Source organism: Anastrepha obliqua, chromosome 5, assembly GCF_027943255.1.
Source record: "Anastrepha obliqua isolate idAnaObli1 chromosome 5, idAnaObli1_1.0, whole genome shotgun sequence".
In the NCBI taxonomy this organism is placed as follows: Eukaryota; Metazoa; Arthropoda; class Insecta; order Diptera; family Tephritidae; genus Anastrepha; species Anastrepha obliqua.
The window spans coordinates 119,807,128-119,832,050 of record NC_072896.1 but is presented as its reverse complement, the minus strand read 5'-3'; the positions used below and the strand labels follow the sequence as shown (position 1 = coordinate 119,832,050).

Genomic DNA, 24,923 nt, shown 5'->3' with positions numbered 1-24,923 from the left:
TAAGAGTTAAACTGGCGGATGTCGGGCGAAAAAGCCATACAATTCTTACCATTCGGGGTGTAAGTTCTTATCACTCTTACGAGCACAGGCATATTTCTTGAATTCACCCTCATATTGCGTTCTTCGAAAAAGTAAGTATATTTAGTACATTTTATGAATTTATTTTAAATTTAGTTTCGGCGAATTGTGCTTTTGAAAATCAGGAATAGTCAATCAAAATTCGTATTCGGGACGAATGCCGAAATTTATATGTAGAACAGAATAAGCGCCAGATTTTTATCTTGTAAAAACATTTTTGGTTCAAATTGCAAAGACATTTTCGAAGGACACGATTAAAAACTCCTCTATGACATTACTATAAAAGTAGTTCTTCGGCTAAAAAGTCTCTGATTTCGCAAAAGCGCTCCTTCCAGAAGACAGCTTTTAGAAAATTCGAAATAAAGCAGTACAATTAACATTTTTTTAATTCTTCTGATTTTTGTATTTTCAAGAAAGATTTAGTCGTCGTAACTGAAGGGGTTGGTGCATGACTACCATTCGGTAGAGCGTAGATTCGCATCTCCGTGCATAAACATGAAATCAGACAAGATTTTTTTCTAATAGAGACAGAAAATATCAGGTACACGAAATTTGACCTCCTCTTCAACAGAATCTATCTCAAAAATCTGAACGAAGTCATACGGCAAGTTTTTCTTTCTTCGCTTTCTTCAGCCATAAAACTCCTCTAAACATCAATCTTAGCAGTCTATATTTAGAAAATAGTTTTACAGCAATCCTAAACTCCAATTACTTAGTAGGTAATTGTACAGAGTGACGTAAGTACTGGAGTGCCCGCTATGAACTCAGGCAATCAAAACAGTCTGATTATCCCCGCGCTAGAAAGAATTTGAAGTTGTTGTTGTTGTAGCAGCATAAACATTCCCCATATTTACAAACGGAGAATGCGGCTGGAGTGACAGTCCTTGGCCGGATATAAATCCGAGTCGTTTCGATAACCTAGAACCGACTGGCGCACACTGGGGATTTTTGTACTGAGATGCGGAAAAAAGTATACATACCAAAAAATATTTACATTTTTACTACTAACGAAGTTGTATATATTTGTGTATGAAAAGGACATGTTTAAAAACATTATTTTTTAAAACTATTTTTAAAAAAAAATTAAAAAAAAAAAATTAAAAAAATAATGTTTTTTAAAATTCATAAATTTTATTTTTAAGAATATATGGAAAGAACATGATTTAAAACAATGTTTAAAAACTGTTTTAAAAAAATGTTGAAAATCAATGTTTTTTCCATATAGAAATATATACTACTGCGTTATTTGTAAAAATATGAAAATTTTTATATGGACTGCCGACAAGTGAATAAATAATGAACAAATATTTATTTTTAATGATGTCATACATACACAAATTATACACATTACATATTCATATAAAACATAATTTTTTGTAAATTTTATTCTTGTAAAAGCGCAATTACTTCCTTGCTTAAATCACTGTGCTTTTTCTTATTGAAAGAAGGTGTCAAATGTGATATCAACGGGTCTGATGTCACCATCATTCGGTGCATTATGTCTTGATTCGTGGCAATTCTGCTGCATTTTCTGGAGTGTCTGAGTCTATACTTTTTGTAGTCTTTGTTTCGACATTCCTGAGCCTCTTCAGACAATATACCCACAGGGAAAATACAATTTTCCATTATATCCTTACCGTGTATGAGAATTTTATGGAGAGTAGTTGGCATATTGTACCATTCATACAAAGTAACAAACTTTTTTGCTGTATCCATACAAAAATCTCCAAATTTTGTTGGGTTCACTGGCTCACGTATGGTTATGGCTTCAAGAATAACAGCAAATCTTTTAATTAAATCTTCGTCCAAACCTGTTATTTCAGAAACTAAGGTTGGATTGGCAAAGAATCTTCGTGACGTGTTTCCGGAATTTGTTGTGCCGGATCCTTGCTTGACAGTATCAACCTGTATCCCAATTTTATCTTTTAGCTCTCGTTTTATCAATTGTTTTCTGGCTTTTTTTATTGGGCGAGTATGTGAGTCGAGTCGTCCTCGTTTAAATTCCATATTATAGGCTACATGCAGAAGACACTCCATCAGCTTGATACGAGCATGGAGAGGTGACATGCCGAATTTCAGTGCTTCTTCATTTACGGGCCTGGATTGAACATCTTCAATTTTATTTATTTTTGAGGTTGTTGCTCCACAAATAAAACAAGAAGATGCTGCTAATGTTTCTGTCACAAACTGCGCTGCTTTACCGTCGATCATCGAAAAATATAATTGATGTTTTACTTTAAATTCACGATTATTTACTGTGACTTCGGTTTCTCTGAAAAAAAAATTATTGCCGCAGATTTTTTTTTTTTTTTGTTGCCCTGTGTTATCACTGCCAAAAAAAGGCAGTGGCGCCTGGTGGCACCTGCAATTGATTAAAACTGAAAGAGACGCTATTGAGGAACACGTTGATACTAGTTTCTGACCGTAGGTAAATGTAGCTCAACTTGCAGATCCAAGAATATGAAGGAATATGATTTTTTTTTTTTGTTTTTGTAAAATTAATTATAAATAGATAATCAAATGCTTCACAGCCTTTGTTCTTCCGGCTAAAATATATAAAAATGTCGTACCCTAAATGAAAAATAAAAAATTCGAAGTCGGCTCAAGCAAAAGGAAAAAAAACCACCTTGGGCTTTGAAGTTTTTTCTTAGTCAGTTCAATACTATAAAACAATTATACTTTTCACATATCTATAAAAAAAAAACTATAAGTCGGAATTTAGTAATTCTTTTTGATTTTATTGTTGGTTCTATTCTGGAATTTAGAAATACCATTAAACATTGCGTAGGTGGTATGTTGGAAATTTGACTTTTTTCCGCAAAATCCCCAGTGTGTGGCGTGGAAACGAAGAACATGAAGTCGTTGGGTGGGGTTCAATTTAAGCTCACTGCTTACCTAACCGAATACAATCGACTGGATTCGCACATGCACGCGTTGGATGAAATGCTCGATGCTGAGTGAATATCCAGCCTCAATACTGGTTAGAGAAAGACGGAAATATTTCGAGCTCTTAAGCGATAGTAAATCGTCGTGAAGCACGTCTAATCAGTCATTAGACAGGCTAAAGGTAAATATTTAGTAGATCAAAAATCACAAAGATTTTTGAGAATTTTTTTTCTTCATTTAACGCGTGGAGTAGTAGTATTTTTAAATGGAAGAAAATATCCAACACCGTCAGCAAAAAAATTGTTAAAAATCAACGCGATTTTTTAACGACTTGAAACCCCCACTTTATTATTCCAGAGTTCAATGATCTATAAAACTGCACATCGGAAACTTTTCCAAAAATTCTGAGCAAAAAGTTTGAAATTTTGATGAAAATTAGCCGAATTTTTACAAATTTTATACAAAGTTCGAAACTTTGCTTTATGCGTTTTTTGTTGCGGTATGAACTATATTTTTATAAAAAAAAATATTAATTGAAATTACAAAATAAATAAAAAATATTCAAAACTTATCAATATTGGGTGTGCACTTTCTTTTGGCGTTGACTGTATATCCTAAGATCGCAGAATGTAAAAGAACTCAAAATATATAGGTATATTACCAGGACCCTTGAAAATTCCCAGAGAGAATAAGCACGTCAGCGATTGCCTCCGATAAGTTGTTGTTGCTGTTATATTAGAAATATAGAATCTTCATGACTTTCGTTATTTTTCTTATTTTGCTCGGTGCCACTAATTACACACCATCAAATAAATTTATTCTATGAAAATTCCCACATTTGCGGCTTGATATTTAAACTACAGATAAACGATGCAAATACCGCTGCGAAAAATACCCTACAGTTAATTGACTAGCAATTAAGTATTCCGTATTAAAGAAATAAACAGGGACTTCTGTGAACTTTTAATTTTAACATTAATTTTTTAATAAAGCCGAAGTGCTAAAAAAATTGTATATATAATGGCTGGATCACAAGTTTCAAGGTACAAAAGCATATATTGTAAATGCATAATTTTTTTCTTTTACATTCCAAAAAGACATTCGGTTGTGAAATTTCATAAGCTAACGCGTAAATAACAAAAGCTTTTATGTTACTAAAGCAGCCACCGAAGCCTAGTATGATTGTGTGTGGCTTATCGAGTGCTTATATGAAGGATATATGTAGATTGGATCACAACTTCTCGGGTATGAAAAAACAAAAACAAACACCATATTACGTGGTTACTGGCAAGCACAAATACCATAGGGGGGGCGGCATAAAACTATTTCAGAGCTTCATTCGGAGCAAAACAAAGCAAGACTGAGAAGCTCGGCGATAACTACCTCGGCAGTCATGTCAGCATTATTATTAGTGCTAAGCGATAACATAAATATTTACACTTTCTAAGAAGACTTGAAATATGCTAAAATTGTTTTGCACTTTCTTGTGAACGTCGACTACTTGAAGTAGAAATTGGGAATTGATAGAATTACTTGGTAGGTTTTGCATATACGATTTGCATATGTAAAGAGTTTCGTATATACCTCACAGAAATAAGTATATTCAAATGAAAAACTATAAAGAAGCAGGAGAAATGTTCAACCAATGATTTTTATATATTTATTTAGGAAAAATAGGAACAAAAATAATTCTACAAAAAAAATTCAACTTGACTAAACTTATTAAATTAAAAAAGAAATTAAAATAACTTCATATGAAAAAAAGTATATGTGCATTAGCTTTCTTTACACCTTTTTTCAATGTTTCTAAAACTTTCGATTTTCTATTAATTAATATGTTTTTCAATTTGAGAAAGAATATCATTTATACGCTTAGGCTTAGAGTCTGCCAAGTTTTGAAGAGTGGAATCACCTATCTTATGCCACTCTTCTACTAAAGCACCTTTCAGGTCTTTGATTGTCTCAAACTACCCCCCATTTTTACAAATACGGGCCGGCAATATTCCCCAGAGGTTCTCAATTGGTTTAAAATCGGAACTTAGTGTTGGCCAATCTTGAACTGAAATTTTTCTTGACGATAGGAAGGCTTTATTTAAACGAGGCGTATGGATTGGGGCGTTGTCTTGCTGGAAAGCCCAGTCGTCTCCGTATATGTTTCCCGCAAACTCAATGAGAACATCCTCTTATATTTCAACATAGCATTCTGCGTTGGTTCTTGTCGGAATACAACAAATTGAAGACTTTTCACCATGTCCGAAAGCGGCGCAAATCATCAAAGACTAGCCATCGTAGTTCCGCTTATGGCGCGTTTGCCGTTGTTTGCCTAAGGTCTCGCCAATATTTCTGGCAACCATCTGGACCATCTAAGTTGAACTTTTTTTCGTCCGAAAATACAATGTTTCGGAATTCGTTACTACAAAATTTATATTTTTCGGCAATTGCTAAACGAGCCTTAATGTGGCGTGCCAATAGTTTTGGTACCGGCTCCCGCAAAAATATTTAAGTGTTCCGTCCTCAACCAAAATTTGATGTATTCATCTATCGGTGACCTTAAGACTTAAATGGTGTTTGATTTTCTTGCAAGACATTTTTTTTTGAGCAGCCAGACGACAAATTTCTCGTTTGCATGTGCTGTCGATGTTAGTTGATCTGCCGCTTCGGTTGAGTTGACCATATGTTTCTGGATTTTTAAGAAAGTTGGTGATGGTATTAAAAAAATAAATAAATAATTGGCGCGTACACTTCTGTTAGGTGTTTGGCCGAGCTCCTCCTCCTATTTGTGGTGTGCGTCTTGATGTTGTTCCACAAATGGAGGGGCCTACAGTTTCAAGCCGACTCCGAACGGCAGATATTTTTATGAGGAGCTTTTTCATGGCAGAAATACACTCGGAGGTTTGCCGTTGCCTGCCGAGGGGCGACCGCTATTAGAAAAATGTTTTTATTAATTTTGCTTTCACCGAGATTCGAACCAACGACCTCTCTGTGAATTCCGAATGGTAATCACGCACCAACCCATTCGGCTACGGCGGCGATGGTGATGGTATTCCTATGCCGATTTACTGTAGCAGCAATTTCATAAATACTTTTGCCATTTTCGCTCAGCCCTTTAATCAGACCACGCTCTTCAACGGATAAATGTCTTCCACGTGGCATTCTACAGATTAACCCATCAATAATTCAATTACAGGGTTGCCCATATTCGACGGACCCATCTGGCAACCCTGTATCTTTTGACAGAGACGACATATCGCTTAATGACATACCGCGATGGAAGCGTCAGTCCAAGCAGATTTTTACCATGGAACAGTACACGCCACGCGAGCACTCCTAAATTGTTGAAATTTACATTCAACAAAATAAGTCAATTGTGAAAACTCAACGTGCGTATCAAAAATTAAATAATGTGAAAAGTGCGCTTTCTAAGAACACCATTTTCGACTGCTGATTCTCTTTCTAATCCAAAGAGGCCAAATCAAAACCGACCAAGGCGATCGGATGAGAATATTGCTCTTGTACGGGCCAGTGTTGAGACGTCGCCAAGAACATCCCAAAATCGCCGTTCTCAGCAGTTGGGCATTGCTCGGACCACTTTACAACGAATTATCCGCATTGATTTGCATTTATTCCCGTATAAGATTCAATTGACGCAAAGATTGTTGCCTGCGGACAAGCCTCGTCGATTGGAATGGGCCCAAAGAGTCATCGAAATCCGTCGGGTCCATCGAATATGGGCAACCCAGTATTCTTTGTTCAAAAGAAGTACCTAATCTATTTTACTTACATTTTTCCATATGATACCAATGCAAATAATACAAAATTTTTTGATAACTTGGTTTCAGTGCTTGCTAAATGAATACTGATCTCTGATTGCAGATATACTTATTTCATATGAAAACCAAATCTCGCAACACAAATTTGTAATAACGGTACTAAGCATAATGACTAAAGAAGAATTTTGCAACCGAATAGTTAAGTTGGACTGCAAATGCAGACTTTGGCATACCAAACAAAAATGTACCGTTACTATCAGCAAAGATATCGGTATAAAAAAACTTTGCACATATACTTATTTCTGTGAGGTATGTAATATATGTACATATACAACTGTGTTCGAAATAGTAAACTGGAGTGCAGATCATTTAAATTTTATTCTTTATTTTGTTTAATTTGTCCATATTCCAGCTGATTAAGTTTGTTAAAAAAAGTGATGTTTTCTTTAAATTAATAGAAATGTGTGAAATTAAAAGTTTCGGCCGTGATAATTAATAGCAGTATTTAGTATGTACAACTATAGAAAATTAATTCATTACAATGTTACAATTAATGGCCTAAATTTTTAATACTTTGTCGAATGGCCATTGTTGGTTAATACAGCTGCGCATTTCCTTGGCATAGAATGGCACAATGGCTTTCTTCACAACACTCTACAACTGCTTCGTATTTGAGGGATTTTCTTTCCCTACAGCTTCCTTGACCTCTGCCCAGAGATTCTCAACGGCGTTAAGATCAGGGGACTGACTGAGCCGGCCAGTCCATGATCTCAACTCCATTTGAAATAAACTAATTTTTTGCCAACTTGCTGGTATGCTCAGAGTCATTGTCTTATTGGTAAACCCATTTCAGTGGCATCTTCTATTCTATGTGTGGTAGCATAGTCGACTCCATTATTTTCACGGACTATTTGGCATCCATGTTCTCTTTGATCCAATATAGCGGACCGGTGCCATAGTAAGAGAGGCAACCCCACACATTGATTTTGCCACCTTCATGTTTGATCGTGCGAGAAACATAGCTGCGATCAAAAGAAGCACTTTCTGGCCTTCGTACATACTCTCGGCGTTCTAATAAAACAATTTTTGTTTCATCTGACCATTAAATATTGCGCCGATTTTCGACTGGCCAGTGCAGGTGCTCTTCGCAAATTTAATTCTGGCTTGCACATGCGGGCTTGGAGTAAAGGCACCTTTCTTGGGCTTCTGTCGAAAAGTTTAGCAGCGATCAACTTCTTTCTTATTGTTGACGAGTTCACATTAAGGTTTAACTCATCCTTATTTTTTTTTTTTTTTTTGAGGTATAAAAAGGCTTCTCTCGAGCTACAGCCACAACTTTCCTTAACTCTGCCCGCGAAAGCGCTTCCTTTCGACCTCTTGTTGCGGGATTTGGTGCCCATTTTTTGGCATTCGAGCAAATCCTCGATAAACTTGTAAGGTTGGCCTTCTACCAATAACTTTTTAATGAGTTCTCGATTTTCTTTCGAACAGTATTTAGCACGTCCCATTTTTGCAAATTATTGTACCAAAATTATGAATTTATATAAAAACAGATAATGCCACTTGAAATTAATAAAAAAATTTCACGGACTACTTCGATTTCACCGGGACTTCATTAATGTGGCAACTGAATCATAAACTTATTTAAATACAGAGGGATAGTATTTGGGTCTATGTTCCGGGGTGAGTAAATTTAAATAACAAGCAATTTAAGAGTAAAAAAATATGACTAAAATTTCATATACAAGTATATTTTTACAAAAAAAACTATTATATTTAATCGCATTTTATTGATTTACATTAAATTTTAAACAACTTTTTTTACGATATTTACAATAGGGTCATTAGGGGCGAGCTGGTTGATACTTTGACTTTTCTTTTGCTTATGGGCGCTAAAAACCAAGATTTCAGTTTCTTAGTTAGTTACTTACGTCAATAACGAGTTGGGGCTGAATAACACTATTATTATAATATATTTTTTTTTAGAATGCTTCTGCCTTTTCACTTTGTCTAATTCTTTATATAACTTTTTATATTTATATTTAAATTATACCCGGTATTTTTTTGTGATTTATATATAATATTATATTGGGTTGGGGAAAAAGTAATGTCGTATTTTGTCAATTGAGCGCGACATTCAAACATATCTTGCGTTGTACTTATTGCATCGGGTCACACTAAACGGCGATTTGAAGACGACAATCTGTACTACAAGTGTCTCTTTGACGGTGTTGTGATCGTACGTTTCAATCTTAAGTTATAGCGCGTCAAAGATGGAGTCCACCAAGCAAGAAATTCATCATATTTTACGTTTTTACTACCTTAGAGGTAAAAACGCAACGAAGGCGGCGGCAAAAATTTGTGAAGTTTATGAGTCTGATACTGTAACGATTCGCACAGCACAGCGTTGGTTCGATCGATTTCGTTCTGGTGTAGTAGATGTCGAAGATGCACCCCGTACTGGTAGGCCAATCGTCGTAGACTGATTCACTCGATTAGTCAGGAAATAGGTGTAGACCACAAAACCGTTTGGAACCATTTGCAGAAAATTGGATTCCAAAAAAAGCTGGATGTTTGGGTTCCACACATGTTGACGCAAAAAAATCTCTTGGACCGAATTAACGCTTGCGATGCTCTACTAAAACGGAACGAACTTGACCCATTTTTGAAGCGGATGGTGACTGACGATGAAAAGTGGATCACGTACGACAACGTCAAACGAAAAAGATCGTGGTCGAGAAGCGGCGAGCCGGCCCAAACCATCGGATTGACCGCCAGGAAGGCTTTGCTGTGTGTTTGGTGGGATTGGAAGGGAATTATCCACTATGAGCTGCTCAACTATGGCCAGACCCTTAATTCGGTCCTCTACTGTGAGCAACTTCACCGTTTGAAGCAGGGGATTGACCAGAAGCGGCCAGAATAGGTCAATAGGAATGGTGTTGTGTTCCACCAGGACAACGCTCGTCCTCAAACATCTTTGATGAGCCGCCAGAAGCTATGGGAGCTCGGATGGGATGTCCTATCACACCCACCATATAGTCCGGACCTGACACCAAGTGACTATCATCTCTTCCGGTCCATGCAAAACGCCCTTGGTGATACCAAGTTGGCCTCAAAAGAGGCTTGCGAAAACTGGTTGTCTGAGTTTTTTGCAAATATTGATGATTTTCACAGAGCAATGGGCGATTTTTTTGCCTCCCCACAAATCGACCCGGCCTAATCTTATATATAAAATAAAGTCAACTTTTTGTGTGTGTTCGCTAACCGGCCGTGTCTTTGCACCGAATTAAACCAAACTTACACACATTATTAAGTAGGTATTGAAGATGGTTTACGTATAGTTTGGATACCTATTGGTGGATAGGGCTCGAGATATAGGTCAAAACGTGGACCCAGGTAACCTTCGGATGTGTATGTACAATATGGATAACAAATGGAAGCTGTTAGTGAATGCTTCAGTTCAGAGTATTTTTCATGCCGCTCCGTGACTAGGGTCTCGAGATAGAGACCAAAACGTGGAGCCTATAATGTGTTTGTACAATATGGATATCAGATGGAAGCTGTTGGTGAATGCTTTAGTTCAGAGTATTTTTCATGCCGCTCCGTGACTAGGGTCTCGAGATAGAGACCAACACGTGGACCCTAAAATGTATTTGTACAATATGGATATCAAATTGAAGCTGTTGGTGAATGCTTTAGTACAGAGTATTTTTCATGCCGCTCCGTGACTAGGGTCTCGAGATAGAGACCAAAACGTGGAGCCTAGAATGTGTTTGTACAATATGGATATCAAATTGAAGCTGTTGGTGAATGCTTTAGTACAGAGTATTTTTCATGCCGCTCCGTGACTGGGGTCTCGAGATATAGGTCAAAACGTGGACCCGGGTAACCTTTGGTTGTGTATGTACAATATGGGCATCAAATGAAAGCTGTCGATAAGTGCTTTAATACGGGGTAATTTTCATACCTATTGATGACTAGGGTCTCGAAATATATGCCAAAACGTGGACTCGCCGTGTCTTTGCGCCGAATTAAACCAAACTTACACACATTGTTAGCACTTGATGATCATGAAAAAAGAAGATTTTTTTTTAATTTCAAATCAACGCAAATGAATAACTAAGAAACAATCGTCAATAAGAAAAAAGAAATTTATTATTTTTTCAATTAACAATCGCTCACGTGCTTATATTTTTCTTATACATTTAGGAATTTTCACGTGGTAAATTGGAATTAATTACTGTAAGTTTTCATCAAATTTAGTGGATTTATTTTTTCGGTTCATATGCGATAAACTACGATGCACCATGAGTGAATCAAATGATAAAAAAAAATAAAAAAAACAAAAAATATAATCCACAAAATTTCAGAATACCATAATTACAATAATGTTTATTACAGTACAAATGCCAAGACAATCGCGTATTCATATTAGTCGCTCGACAAATAATAACAGGCGCATGAGAAATGCTCGGAATAACGCGACATCAGAAGAGCGTCAAGAAGAAAATGAAACAAATCGGCAACGAATGGCACGGTCCAAATCAAATCGACCAAGAGACATCAATTTGAACAAAGCTGCTATGTAACGGAACTAGACTTGTAGTCAAACGATTGATGAATAATGTTATCGAAGCAACTATTTTATTTGGCAAATTCAAGAATGAAGACGTTCTAATACCGAGAATTTCAATGATTCCACCTGAATTGCCATTTGAATTCAAGCGTTTGCAACTGCCCATTCGTTTAGCATTTGCAATAACTATCAATAAATCACAAGGGCAAACTTTAGAAATATGCGGGATGAATTTAGAAGAACCAGTATTCACCCATGGTCAACTATACGTTGGCTGTTCACGTGTTGGGAAGCCAACAATATTATATATTTACTCAAAAACAAATAGAAAAACAAAAAATATTGTTTATGCCAAAGCGCTTGAATAAAGAATAAAGAAATAAATAATATTAAAACCATATCTTTTCTGTTCTAAACCATATCTATTCTATTTTAGTGTGCCCAGCGAAGCGGGCGGGGTTTGCTAGTATATATATATATATTTGTGTTTTTTTTGCTATTCTTCATTTCGATTCATGATTTGAATATTTTTAATTTAATTAATTTTATTGCATTGTATTTTTCTTTATTGCGTCTTTTTTTGCTTTTGTATTTTATTTGATGCTACTTTTCACTTAATTTTTTTATATCAACTAGTTTTATTTCAATTTTTTTTTTTTTGTTTAATTGCGTTTTTCATCTCAGTTATTTTATCCTTTTTTTTAATTTTTTAAATAAAATTTATTATATTTTATGTATGATATGCTATTATATTTTATTTTTTTTCTATCTTCATTCTATATTTTTATATTATCTCTATTTTCTATATACTATATTTTATTCCATCTATTTTTCCCCAATTTTATTTGGCTTAACTTCATTTTCAACTTGATCTAATCGATTTTATTGTACTATATTTTACCTTTCATTGCTTTTCCACTTCCATTTCTCTTACTTTATTTTTATTTTTTCCTTCTTTATTAATTTTATTATTTGTATTTTACCTCATTAAGCTTAACATTTCGTTTAATTTTTATTTGAATTTACTTCATCTGAATTTTTTAAATTTATTTCCACTTCTTTTACTATTTTTTGTTTTAATTTATTTTTTTTTATGTCATTGTATTTTTTATTTTACTTTTTCGTTTTACTTATTTCAAATAATCATCAAAATTCGCCCAAATCAAAAAAAGGTTTGCTTGCTCCCACACAGATTTTTTTGTTGCTTATTAGCCCGCACACACTAATTAATGCATATCACTTAGCCACCAACAACTTGCTTCCTTTACTTTCAGAACATAGAAGAGCGCGAATCTCAAGTGTTTACTCAAATAAAGCAGAACGAAGTAAACAATAGTGATTAGAACAGAAACGAAAAAGCAATAATTACAAAATATTGGAAATTCGCCACTCAGCAGCAAACCAAGCAATCAATCAGCCAACAAACGAACAAAATAAACCAAAACTCTCAATGAGTGCAATCAAATACTTTGCGATACATTTACGAGTATATATGTGTGTAAGTTTTTGGACAAAATACCAGAGAACATATAATACTATACTCTACAGAGAATTGAAAGTGTTTGAAAGCTGAAGAGTGACAGTTTCAGTTGATTATCAAAGCTGTTGGGCTAACTAATTTCGAGCGAATGTGAAATAGCAAAGCGAAGCAGCAAATTAAACGGTCGGTGGAAAAAACGACATAAAAATACTGGTGCAAAAAAATTAACGCCGTACAATGCAGGTATTGTGTGTGTGTGTTCTTTTTCTTTATTTATGGGGTATGAAGCTGACACGAAAGCTAGACACTTAATATAATATAAATTAAATTTCTGTAGTTTTCTGGTTTAATAAGGTCTTAAATCTAACAAATCTGTTGATAAGATAAAAGAAATATGAGCTGCCTATATTTGACAGGGTTAGTTGCCCAAGTAGATTTGCAATGCGTTTGTAGATTTATGGAAAGTGGAGTTGTGTCGGTGACGTAACGCTATTTTTATAAGCATTCTGCTTCATCGTATTCTAGCTTTACCTTTGCATGTACATACATACTTACATAAGAGGAAATGCGAAATTTTTATCTCGGTAAGCACAGAGTACCAGCTTGCCAACTTGAGGAATGCAGTCTCTCACCTGAATGTTGTCCATTGCTAATTGTTATTGTTGTGAATCTACCTAAAATGCTAAGCCTCTCAGTTGTTACCGAGATAACCTATGATAAGGTGGATCCAAGGGAAGCACGTCTGATTTAAATGTCGCATAAGAAGAGGTGGTTAGTGTCATGAGTGCTTTTTCGTATGCAAATCACACAGGCTGCTTCATTTGAAGATTGCAGAAAAGATAAATTTTGTTTAACTTCGAAGAAGGTTTTAATTCACTGTATCGCTAAATATTGGTATTTCTAATTTAATGTCTGCTTACAGTGGAAGAATTAATAATTTTCATTTGTTTTTGAATATCAACAGACTTTAAAACACAGTGAAATGATTTACTTTATTAATGAATGTCGCCACGACTCGGTTTTACGTTACCGGAACGACACGGATTTAAGTATATCCGGCAATGATTGTCACTCCAGCAGCATTCCCCATAGATGCGTGGGAAATGTTCATGCTGCTACAACAACTAAAACAACTTCGTTAATTGATTTAGTAAAAGGAGACCTTATGAAGATGTTTTTGTCTTATTCGATTTTTTTTTACTCACCTTAGAAGACTTTTGTGTATAATCGATTCTACTAACTGGGCTTTATTAGTTGCTACGTTATTGAGCACAGTATTTGTGTATAATTTGTTTCACGTTGTATTTGTAATCTACCGGATTGCTTTTTATGCCTAATACAATTCGTTTTCTTATTTCTTTTTTCTCTTTAGATTTTTTTTCTAGGTATCTAATTAGCCGAGTTTCTCAAGCTTATGTCGTATGTTTTGCAATTTCTGCGTTTGATTTATATTTTATTTATTTATATATTTTCGTACGCTTCTTTTAACACACACAATTTCTGCTTTTAGATCATCTTTGTATATGACTTGGAAGATACTTTTTATTTTTTACTTTTACGCTTCGTTCATTTTTACACGCGTCCGTACTACTAAGCACACGCGACGTTTGCGTTGTATTTTTGTTTATTTCTATTTTTATAATTTTTTGTTTTTGTCGTATTTGTTGTTCGATTTTTATTTTGTTGGGAAGTCCGTTATGACCACAGCATTCTTTTGCTCTTGCCTTTTAAACAAAATAAATTGTTGGTATATGAAATTTCTGTTGTTGTTTTTGCATCGCAGTGATTCGCTGTTTCTTTTTACTTTGCAAGGCGGAAAGAAGGTGGCAAATCACGTTTTTATATATGTCACGTTCACTTAATTTCTAGTGCCGTTTCATCTTATTCTGTAGGCTGCTTATTTTCTTCTTCATATTTAGAATCATTGTTGGAGAAAATTTTCGTTTTTTTACTGAATTGAAGTACGGACAATGAAAAAGCTAGATTTTTCTTCTATTAAAGTCTACACATAAGTCTACAAAGTTTTTTATTGGAGGGGTTCACTTCTCGCAATTGTCTGAGTAGTGTTAAACGACTTACATACTTCCAATCGCAGAAAGTTTCAGAAGCGGCAAGAACTTTTTAAGAACAATCTTAGTGAATTTGCGCTCCAGTGAATTTAGTAGCTTGAAAATTGTGCTTAAACAGGAGGTGTTTGGAAAGAGTGTGCAGTGAGGTTGAAGTTGCGTGGAGTACATATATTTTACTCATCCAGCGAGAGCGTAATTTATATATTTATAATTTATTCAATAACTCTACTTTAAGTTGTTTCCCTTTATCTAGTATATGCCAAAAATAGAAACCAAATCCCTAGTATATTCCCGAAAAATGCTTAAAATTCACATAACTCATATCCTCAGCTGTTCAGAGGCGGCACATGACTATAGGTACTTCCATATTGCTTCATCTCATTCATAAAGCAACTCCATATGTAGGTCAATAATGTATGTTGCCCTTGGCAGTTTAGAAAATGCATACGTCATGTTTTTGCATTAAACTACCAGTAATTCAATGGCATGTACAGATTTTATGTAATCATAAAGTCACACGGAAAGGTAGTATGCAGTCCAAGCATAACTGTCGCATACATTTAAAAATGGTCACACCTGCCTGCAATGCGCGAAAAAGTTGAGCTACTCTATCTGCTACAAATGTAAAATCTGCAAAGAGCATATTTTTAATTCATAAATCGCTATACCTGCGCATATACACATAAACTTATTTGTCTACTTAAACTTCCGCGGTCGCTCTTTCACTTATCACGTGACCTCTCTTCATTAGCAATCTTGCAGTTAAATAATAATTCCCCATAAGTACCATTCAAATGGATACGTACGGAAGGTATACAGAAGGAAAGTACTCGCCTCAACAAAATGGTGCGACCACTGGTGGTAGCTACTTGCTTACAGCAGGTATTAGAAGTTATACGACACTTTACTTGGTTAGCATGTCGCTACTTCTTTCACCTTTCATTCATGAATGTGTGATGGAATGTAGACCTACTTCTTTGTCCTTTCATTCATGAATGTGTGATGGAATGTAGATCTGATTTAATTAATTCTGCTATATTTTGCACTAAATTATTAATTTTTAAAGGCATTACTTGACACTGTTATAAGGCGCTTATGGCACACAACTTCTACTTTGCGATCCAAATATGATTTCATAGGCATATCACACAAAGTTGTTGATACGCCGCCAGCCATAAAGCGCTTATTTGCCGAACACAGTTTTGCGCTGCAGTGTCGCGCCATCAGCTGAGCACATCATTTGTTCCAACTGCACCACCTTCAAGCCCATTACCAGACGTTTAATGCAAAAACAACATCAGCATAACCAATTTCGTATGTTAGTCTGCAATATTTTTTTTTTATTTCCAATGCCACTGCACCGCAGTATGCAGCGCTTTTAAGTAGCAGCTGCCAGACAACAACAACAATAAACAAAATGCAAATGCTCTTGCGCCTTTGGAGGTTAATCCAATTCACTTCATTAATTGTTGTTTTTGTGAACAGTTGAATTGCACTAATAACGGCACTGCTTACTTTATTCCCCTATGGGCAACTGCTGGTTGGTTGTAGCTCCGTGCGTTCGGTGCTGCTCCGTCACTCCCACTTTATGAATGCCAATGTAATATGAACTGAACTGAACCGTACTGAAAATTTAGGTGCCCCAAATTTATTTAATCTCACACGAAAAATCGATTTTCTTTACTTTTTTGTTTGTTTTAATACAATTAAAATGTGCTGTACGTGATTGTTCGTAACGTGATGGGCGATTAGACGTTGGCACGTTCAAGAATTTTGTTCACTGAACGTTTGCAATAAATTTTTGGTAACAATTTTTGCGTATTTACGCTTTTTTGTTGGAATTTTTATATTAGAATTTTTCTGTAAGCTGTTAATGTGGTTTAAATTTTTGTATGCCTACATCGATTGAATTTTACGTTCGACGGTAAACTTTTCACTCTAAAATTTTGTTGCACACTCAAACAGGGAAAATAAGAGACTGATGAGAAATTGTTGGAAACGAACCTGTGTCGATAACCGATAACCACTTCAAAGATCGGTTTTCGTATTCTCCGTTTTGTTTGCTTTTTCATGTTAGCGCAGGGTTGTATGTGCCAAAACTAAAATGCCAATTGGCAGCAATTCAAAGAAAATATAAAAAAATTGTATATGAAAACGAAGTAGAATATAAATTTTGTCTATTCGTCTAATAATACTGATGATTACATTGTTGTTTGTTTCTTTAACTTATCTAATCACGAGATTTAGCGGAATGTCCAGCGTTCATTTTTTCTAACCTTAGAAATTTAATTAAAGAAATTTTAAACATAATAACTTAGATCTCAAAAATATTAATTTATTATATTATTAAAATATTAATATTATATTAGTAATCACGGAGAAGTTAATAAAAGGTTACAACAACTTAAATAGGGTTTTATAATAAACATCATTTTAACTCTCTCAAAATCAACTTCATCAACTAAAACGGTTTTCTGGTATGGTTGTGAAACCTGGAATGTCACTAACGGAATATGCCAGAGCAGGCAAACCTTTGAAAACAAATGTCTTCGACGGATTTTTAGAATTTTCTGGCCCAGAGAGGTATAACGAATGGCAATCTACTAACACTAGCCCTCCGATGGACACCTTTTTAAAACCTTCGGCTGGACACCCAGGTCTAGACAGAGCCTTTCGACTTTGGACCTGAATTTAACATTTTTTTTATAGCTAACGACTTGAGCTTCCAGGTAGCTTCCTAAAATTAAATTTTTATCGATTTATGGATATAACCTTTTGAAAAGGAGAGGGCGACCCAGAAGTATGATATATGGATGAGAACGGTGCATGCTGAATGTCAAAAAATTGATTGCTGGCCGTATATTTGAGGAATTACACAAACACGTGATAGATAGAATGCGTTAGTCTCCGCCCTATGTTCCGACTAGGAACGACACTAAATTGTAGGGTGATTGTCGTAAGACACACTTAGACCTTCGGCGGCTCCATTGTGATAAAAAAAAAATTACATTAATTCTTTTTGTGATCAATTGTCAAGGAAATAAAAAAATCAACTTAAAATGCATTTTATTTTCAACAAAAGCAACATAAAACCGACTGTGAAACATGGTGGTGGCAGTGTATTAGTATGGGCATGTAGTCAGCAGCCGGAGTAGGAAATTTAGTGTTTTTCGAGGGTATTATGGACAAAACAATGTACCTCAAAATTCTAAAAGAGAATCTACTCCAAAGTGCAGCGAAACTTGGAATACCTCAAGATTTCCGTTTCTACCAGGACCCTAAACATAAGGCGGCAATCGTGCAGACATGGCTCATATGGAACTGTCCACATTTAATGCAACCACCTGACATGAACGTCATCGAGAATTTATGGCCATTACTGGAAACAAAAATCCGCACACATCACATAAGCAATATAGATCAGATAAAAACCGTAATTTTGAAGAAGTGGAACAAAATCGTACCGGAAGTAACGAAAAAGCTAGTGGAGTCAAGGCCAGAAAGGTTAAAAGCTGTAAATAAAGCCCAAGGATACAACACAAAGTACTGAACCATTTATAAATTATTAGTTTAACTTAAATTTAAGAAAAAATGAATACTGCATGAAATAAGCTGTGACATACAATTTTGAACTGTTCTGTGTTTTTGTATTTTATATTTTTTATTTAAAGCTTTAAAAAATATATGAAGTACCTTTTTTATACTTCAATTGCGTATACATTATTTGATATTTAAATTTTTTTCAAAAAAAGTTTTAGCTTTCAAAATACAGCATACGAAGTTTTAGTAGTTCGCCTGCATGAAATTGCTATGAGCCACTGTACGTACTTCCGCAAATTTATAGCTGACACAGGGTGAACTAATTAAATCACTCAGATTTCTTTATATCGTAGAGTAAATTTTTCCCTTTCATATGGATGGCTCTGTTCTCTCTCTTTTGTTAGCTAGAAATAGTTTTAACATATTTTGTATTGACAAAATTTTAAATACTAACTTTAAAATATGTTTTAACATTGGACTATGATTACGGGCCAATTATTTTTGTAACAAGTAAATAAACCGCGGTTTCATAACTACTGAAAAAACCCCTATAAAATATATTTCCAATACGCAATTTTCTAAAAAAAAAAACCAAAAAAAAAACAACAAAAAGCTAAATCAAATAAAAATAAAGACGACTCCTATGTTTATAAAAATACATTTATTGTCTTTACAAATGCGGTATTTCTTAGGCATTACATGATAACACTTTCTTACTTCTTAAAATAATTACATCTGAGAAATGAATATTAAGGCCATTTATAGTATAGTTTTTACATGAGATTCTCATTATTCACATAATGACAGAGAGCATTGAGTATTAAAAAATTTGAAGCTCTCAGTAGCTATATTAAATAGATTTATTCACTGATCAGATTGCACATTTCATTGTTCTTCTGATTTAAAGCCAAAGTGCGTCCAACAAGTTTATTTGTAGATTTCGAGCGTATATGTTTGTAGTATGAGTTTGGTGACAAATAAACTGATTTAATGTTTGATTGGCTGCAAGGTATTAATTATTGATTATTAAAGACACTGAAGATAGGGTAATCATTTAAAAAACTCACCTTAGCAACATATCCGGGCGTTGCAGCTTCATGCACAATTTTACGCCCGAATAAAAATCAATATCGGCCTGTAGACTTATACGAGGCTCACTGGTCACAGTGAATTTGTTTTCCACTCTTGCATAGGTAAAACCCGCAATCATGCTTCCCACAACTGCGGTGCCAGTGCTGAAATATGAATTTAACAGAAAGAATAAATAAGTAAATAAACTACTCAAAACTTATATTTTTCTACTTACTTCTGATTGATTTCCGTATTGGCATTACGATTCCACAAACTTAGCTCTACTTTGCCATTCAAATCGATTGAGCGTGTGCCCACCACACGCATATAAACTGTCGCACCCGACGAAAGAATGACGTAGTGCTCATGATCCTCCGCCAAAATAGTTGCCTGATAAGCCGGAGTTGGATCAGAGGCAGTGCCACTCCAAACGTGTCCCATCAACTCACCTTTGCCGGTGAAGAAAACGAGTGGTCGTAAAAGTACTCCCTGTACAGAGATTTCCATGCCAGCGGTAGCGGGGCTTTCATCTTCAATCTCATCTTCTGCTACGTCTTCATCATCAGCAACAAAGGATGCGAGACCGCTGGTATAGATGCCAATCTGGGGAAGAAAAAGTAAATATGAAGTGACTTTGTTAAATGTTTTGTTATACGCAGAGCCTATTTTATTTTAATGGTTGGTTGGTTTTAACTGTCTGAAAAAAATTAATTATATGGATTTTGATGGAATAAAATTTAGACGTTCCTACGGCAGTCAATTCTACGCCGTCACAATTACAACGATTTACAACCGGCTAAGACTGTCAGCAGAGAATTATGTATATGAAAATGAATTATATGGATTTTGATGGAATACAATTTTTACGTTCCTTCACTTCTATGCCTATTTTAATGTTATTTTATTTATCCACTTACCTTAAAGCTACTAAACTCTTCCTTTCCTGCACCTAGCAGCAGTTCAACGGTGCCACGTTTTAAAATACCCTGATAGATTTCTTGGACACTCAGCAGCGATTCGTTGAATGCCGGCGCCTTCGAGAGCTCTCTGGTCAGCACAGTCGTGAGTCCCTTTTGTGCTATTACATGATAATTATTTACTTCTGGCAGTTCCCTCAAGCAAGCATTTAACAACGCCTTAAAGCGTGGGCACTTATCGGCGATCATACGAAGCTTTTGAATAACGAAAGTCTTTATTTCAAAATGCCGATCATTCGAGTTCAGGTAGGTGAGTAACTCACTCAACTGTTCCTTGGTTGGTTTGAGCGCTAGCAAGATATCCAAAGCAATAACACGTGCCGAGGTGTCGTACTTGCGATTATTTTGATAGAAAATGTCAGCTAAGCTATGACGTTGCGCCTCATTGAAACTCGTAATGGGAAAACTTTTCAAAGCCTGTAAAGCCGCAACCGACTCAGCTACCTCACCTTTCAAAGCTTTGTTGAAGAGCGTTGGCAAAGTGCTAACATCTTGCAGATTTTGCAAGGCGCGTATATTGACTATTTTACAATCGATCTCCTCACACTTTTCATTGAGGTTTTCCAATATAAATTTGCGTACTTTTTGTAACAGCGAATCGTTGGGATCGAAACCTGATTGGCGCGTTAGCGCAGCCACTGTCTGAATCACGGTATCGCGTAGTTTTTCGCCTGCAATTTTCGCATTTTCATCTTTTGTTTGCAAGCGCTCGAACAGAGCTTCGATAATAGCGCGTTCAGGGTGTGTACCAACACAAAGTGATTGCAGATATTGCTCCAGAATATCAGTATCGTCTTCACTCTCGAATTTGTATAATTCGGTGACAGCATTGTGGGCGTCAATCGTTTGCACAGCCGCAAGTAAATCTATCAATGGGGTAACAGAGTCTTTACGCTCTTTCAAAATCTCAACAAATTCTTGTTGGTTGGTTATGCGCGCCAGTGGCAAGAGTTCAGCAGTAGTAAGTGCCAACGACTGCTTGCCAATGTGCTCACTGGTGAATTCCGAGTCAAAATGCGCAATTTGCTCCTTAAGCTGTGAGTGAATAAAGAAAAAATAAATATTATATAACATTTAATGGCTTCAGCATAACACCGGCAAACTTACTGTCTTGCTGTCTTTTATTTCGCTCAGCGCGCCATCCACGTCCGCCTCGATGTCGAAGACGCGATACCATTCGAGCAAACTTTTTACCGCTTCATCGAGCGTGCCAAATTCTAGTTGCTCTACCAAGTCTGAACTCTCCACGAGGTGTGTTAAGGTAAATTGTGAACTTACTTCGCTACCCACATCTGGTTTTGAAGTCAAAGCTATGCGATGCTTTTCCGATGATATGGCTTGCATCAGTTTACCATCGGCACTCAGTTCGTATTCCACAATTTCTTGAGATACTCGCGAAATACCTTAAAAAAAATCACTTTATGAAATGTTCGGTCATACATAAATTGAACGCGTTACTATTTCTTACCCAATGCCTGTTCCGCTCTATAATTCACTTTTAAGTCCCAATGTGAACAATCGGTTTTGATTTTCTCAATACGCGTCGATGACTTTACCGCATAAAAGGCATTGCACTTGCCCGAAACACCCACCTCTGTTACAGGACCATTTTGATATTCTAATTGCAAAAGCGATGCGAAGGCGCGTTCCAAATTCAAAAGCGACTGATCGCGTGATGTATGTGCTATCACTTTGCTCGGCTTGCCGGCGATGAGACTTACATAGAAGGGGCGATCGGGTATTTTTGTTATTTCGGCAGTGACGCTTGATTTGCGTGCCTTCGCAGGTGCGCTGACTTTCGAATATGTGATGAAAACTTGTAATAACTGTTCTTTTTCCGTATGCCAAACGGAGTTTACTTTTAACTGTGCACGAAAAATGTAGCTGGCTTCCTCGGCGCTGGAACGCTTCAGGTCGTGCATGGTCACGACATTGGTGAGCTCGAAGAAGTTCTGGCTTTTTGGTGGAATGAGGAATGCAGTGCTTGAGAAAACAGCGGGTACTGGAAAATTAGATGAAAATTATTTATTTAATTATCAAAATTAGTTCCAGAAGTTCTTCAACGGAACAAAGCTAAAGTACAAATTTTTCTATATTTATTCGCATACAAAAATTTATAGTTGAGATGCCATCAAATATGATAAGTGCTTGATGGACACGTCATTATGGCGCATGTACATACATACATCTAAGTAAATACATACATATATATATTCTATGGCACTGAGGGCGAGGAGGCATTTTCATATCTTCTATTCTGCGCTACTGTCTGTGTCTTGTTTGCACGCATATTCATAATCAGTCAAAGCAACAACAATAAAGCAGAAAACAAGCAACTTTCTCCAGTAGATTTTGACCCCACAACAGCGATTATAGACAAAGGTTATCAAGTAAGTGAAGAAAACTCTTGATTCCAGCGCACAGCGAAGAGTGTAAGTGCACCGAATAAGAGCTGAATTTGACTTTATTGACTGCACTGCAACTTTTTAATGTAAAAATTAATTTTTTCTACAATTAACAAACTGGCTACAACACATTTAGCAATATTTACATGTCTTCCTCTTTTTACACTAATAACTTATTCAAAATTTCGTATTTTATCAGTGCATAATTCACTAATTTTATATGCGGATTTATAAGCCGGCGAATGGAAAGAGGTCATTGTTGCTTTTTGTAACTTCCCCAATTTATTTTTATAGCTTTTCGACATTTTTTGTGTATTCTGCTTTTAGTTCTGTGTTTGGAATTATTAATTAAGAACATTGTAACACCGCCCCCTTACCCCACCCTTCAGTTTCTACCATTGACTACTCACCCAGTATGCAGCAGAGCAGCATAGAGAATACCGGCACTCGCCCACTTAACGATTGTTTACAATTCATCTTTGCTGCAGTTGTCACTAAATTTCCTTTGGTTCGAAATTAACTTAGTTTGCCAACAAAACAAAATTTAATGCTTCCCCATACGCTTTACAGCGAAAATTCTAACACATCTGTCCACTAAAGTCGTTCTTAGAGCTTTGCGGGTGATGGAACACAAATCAGTGCCGCTTGCCAAAGCAGTGCCAGCAGCGACGTCGGTACCAGCAGAGTCAGCGCAAGCAATAGAAAAGTGGTGCTGCCGGATGGTTGTTGGCTGATGGCGGAAATACATAAGTTACTGAGCTGATTTTAAACTATAAATTTACTAAAAAATGTTAGAGTCTTATCAAAGCGCACTTATTAAAGATGGTGGCCCAGATCAACAACAATGTTTTGTGCGTTTGTTTGTCACGGCAAGGTATTGTCGAAGTAGGAAGCAAAAAATGCATTGGCTTTTTTTTTATTCTGTGCTGACAGCTACATGGACACAACGAAAGAAAAAAAACAAATCAGCTGATTTACCAACAACTCCTTTAATAGATTCGCCTTGGGTCTTATGCTTTACATTCATTTGCATATGCATTTATTTAAATTTTAGTTTTTGTGTTCACTAAGGGTAAGGTAAGCGGTAAATTAGGGATATATGAGTAAAATTTTCACTGTTACAAGTGAAAGTGGCAACTCCTTAGACGGCATATGATTTTCGAACAATGACTTGTAGATGCCGCCATGAACTGTTTACGATGAACTATTTCCTGATAGGTGGCGCTGAGTAGTTGAAAAATTACTGTCATGTGCGAGCAACCATTTGACAGTTACGCTATTTTATTAAATTTCAACGCTAGCGGAAGTTGCTTATGTGCGATTCCTAAATACCTGGCTAACTATTATTATTATTATTATTTATTAAAATATAATTAAAATTATATTGTAGATTAATCCAGGATAAAAGCTCTAGCTACCAGGGCTATCGGCTTAGTCAAGTGATAGTAAATGTAAGTAAATAAAGATTATAAGACTAAATAAGTTGAAATATGTTGTAGCTTTAAGAAAATTTGATATTTTTATTATATTTGCTTCAGAAGAGATGGAGAGAATGTTGATTGGGTGGGCGTTATCCAGTGTTGTGGTGCGTAAGGCGGAGATAGATAGACAATGTAGGAGAATGTGGCGTACGGTTAAGCGGTTCGCGTTGCAAAAGTTACACATTGGCGGTGGACTCTTTGTTAAATGGTATTGGTGTGTTAAGGGGGTCTTCTACCGTCGCGCCTTAATCTCGGGCCTATTTTTCGGAATTAATTACAAAGCAACCACTTGAGATAATGAAATCAGATTTTTTTTATTTAATTTGCACAAGTTTGCACTATTTAAAAATATATTTTTCAAATCGAATTCTTTGGCCCTGTGTCCTTGAACCGTCCTCGAGGTTGCCCTTGTAAAAATGTCCTAGGCGACTTTGTGGCACGCGATCGACCATTTTACTTATCTGAAATCAAAAAAAAATTTTTTTTTATCATAAAGTGTAGCGTTGGCTATGTTTTCCCAGTGGCGATTTTAAATATTTTGAAATTTGTAAAAAATGCGTGATTTAAAAAAAAAAGTTTGAAAATTTCCT

At 35.8% G+C, this 24,923-nt stretch overlaps 1 protein-coding gene and 1 long non-coding RNA gene across 2 annotated transcripts in view; both read right to left on the bottom strand.

Annotated features, from left to right (window-relative positions):
• The window catches only part of LOC129247981 (uncharacterized), a 125,713-nt gene extending 108,897 nt beyond the window's left edge, over positions 1–16,816 (bottom strand). The window contains exons 1-2 of the long non-coding RNA XR_008582589.1: positions 16,375–16,816; positions 13,996–14,514 (exon numbers count right to left, since the gene is read on the bottom strand). This is a non-coding gene — a long non-coding RNA (uncharacterized LOC129247981). The remainder of the gene's footprint in view (positions 1–13,995; positions 14,515–16,374) is intronic.
• A 2,225-nt stretch (positions 16,817–19,041) lies between these two features.
• Positions 19,042–23,517, bottom strand: LOC129247813 (microsomal triacylglycerol transfer protein). Its single transcript, XM_054887129.1, has 7 exons — positions 23,263–23,517; positions 21,916–22,449; positions 21,555–21,850; positions 20,388–21,482; positions 19,706–20,073; positions 19,467–19,634; positions 19,042–19,401 (listed from the first exon to the last, which is right to left on the bottom strand). Exons 1-7 carry the CDS (start codon positions 23,327–23,329, stop codon positions 19,260–19,262), a joined length of 2,670 nt encoding a protein of 889 aa, XP_054743104.1. The 5' UTR covers positions 23,330–23,517; the 3' UTR covers positions 19,042–19,259.
• Between the last annotated feature and the right edge of the window lie 1,406 nt (positions 23,518–24,923).

Coding starts and splice junctions, on each gene's coding strand:
- LOC129247813 (XM_054887129.1), bottom strand. CDS start 23,329: ATGAATTGTAAACAATCGTTAAGTGGGCGAGTGCCGGTATTCTCTATG. Junction 21,483..21,554: donor AAATAAAAGACAGCAAGACA/GTAAGTTTGCCG, acceptor ATTCACTCACAG/CTTAAGGAGCAAATTGCGCA. Junction 20,074..20,387: donor AAGAGTTTAGTAGCTTTAAG/GTAAGTGGATAA, acceptor TTTCTTCCCCAG/ATTGGCATCTATACCAGCGG.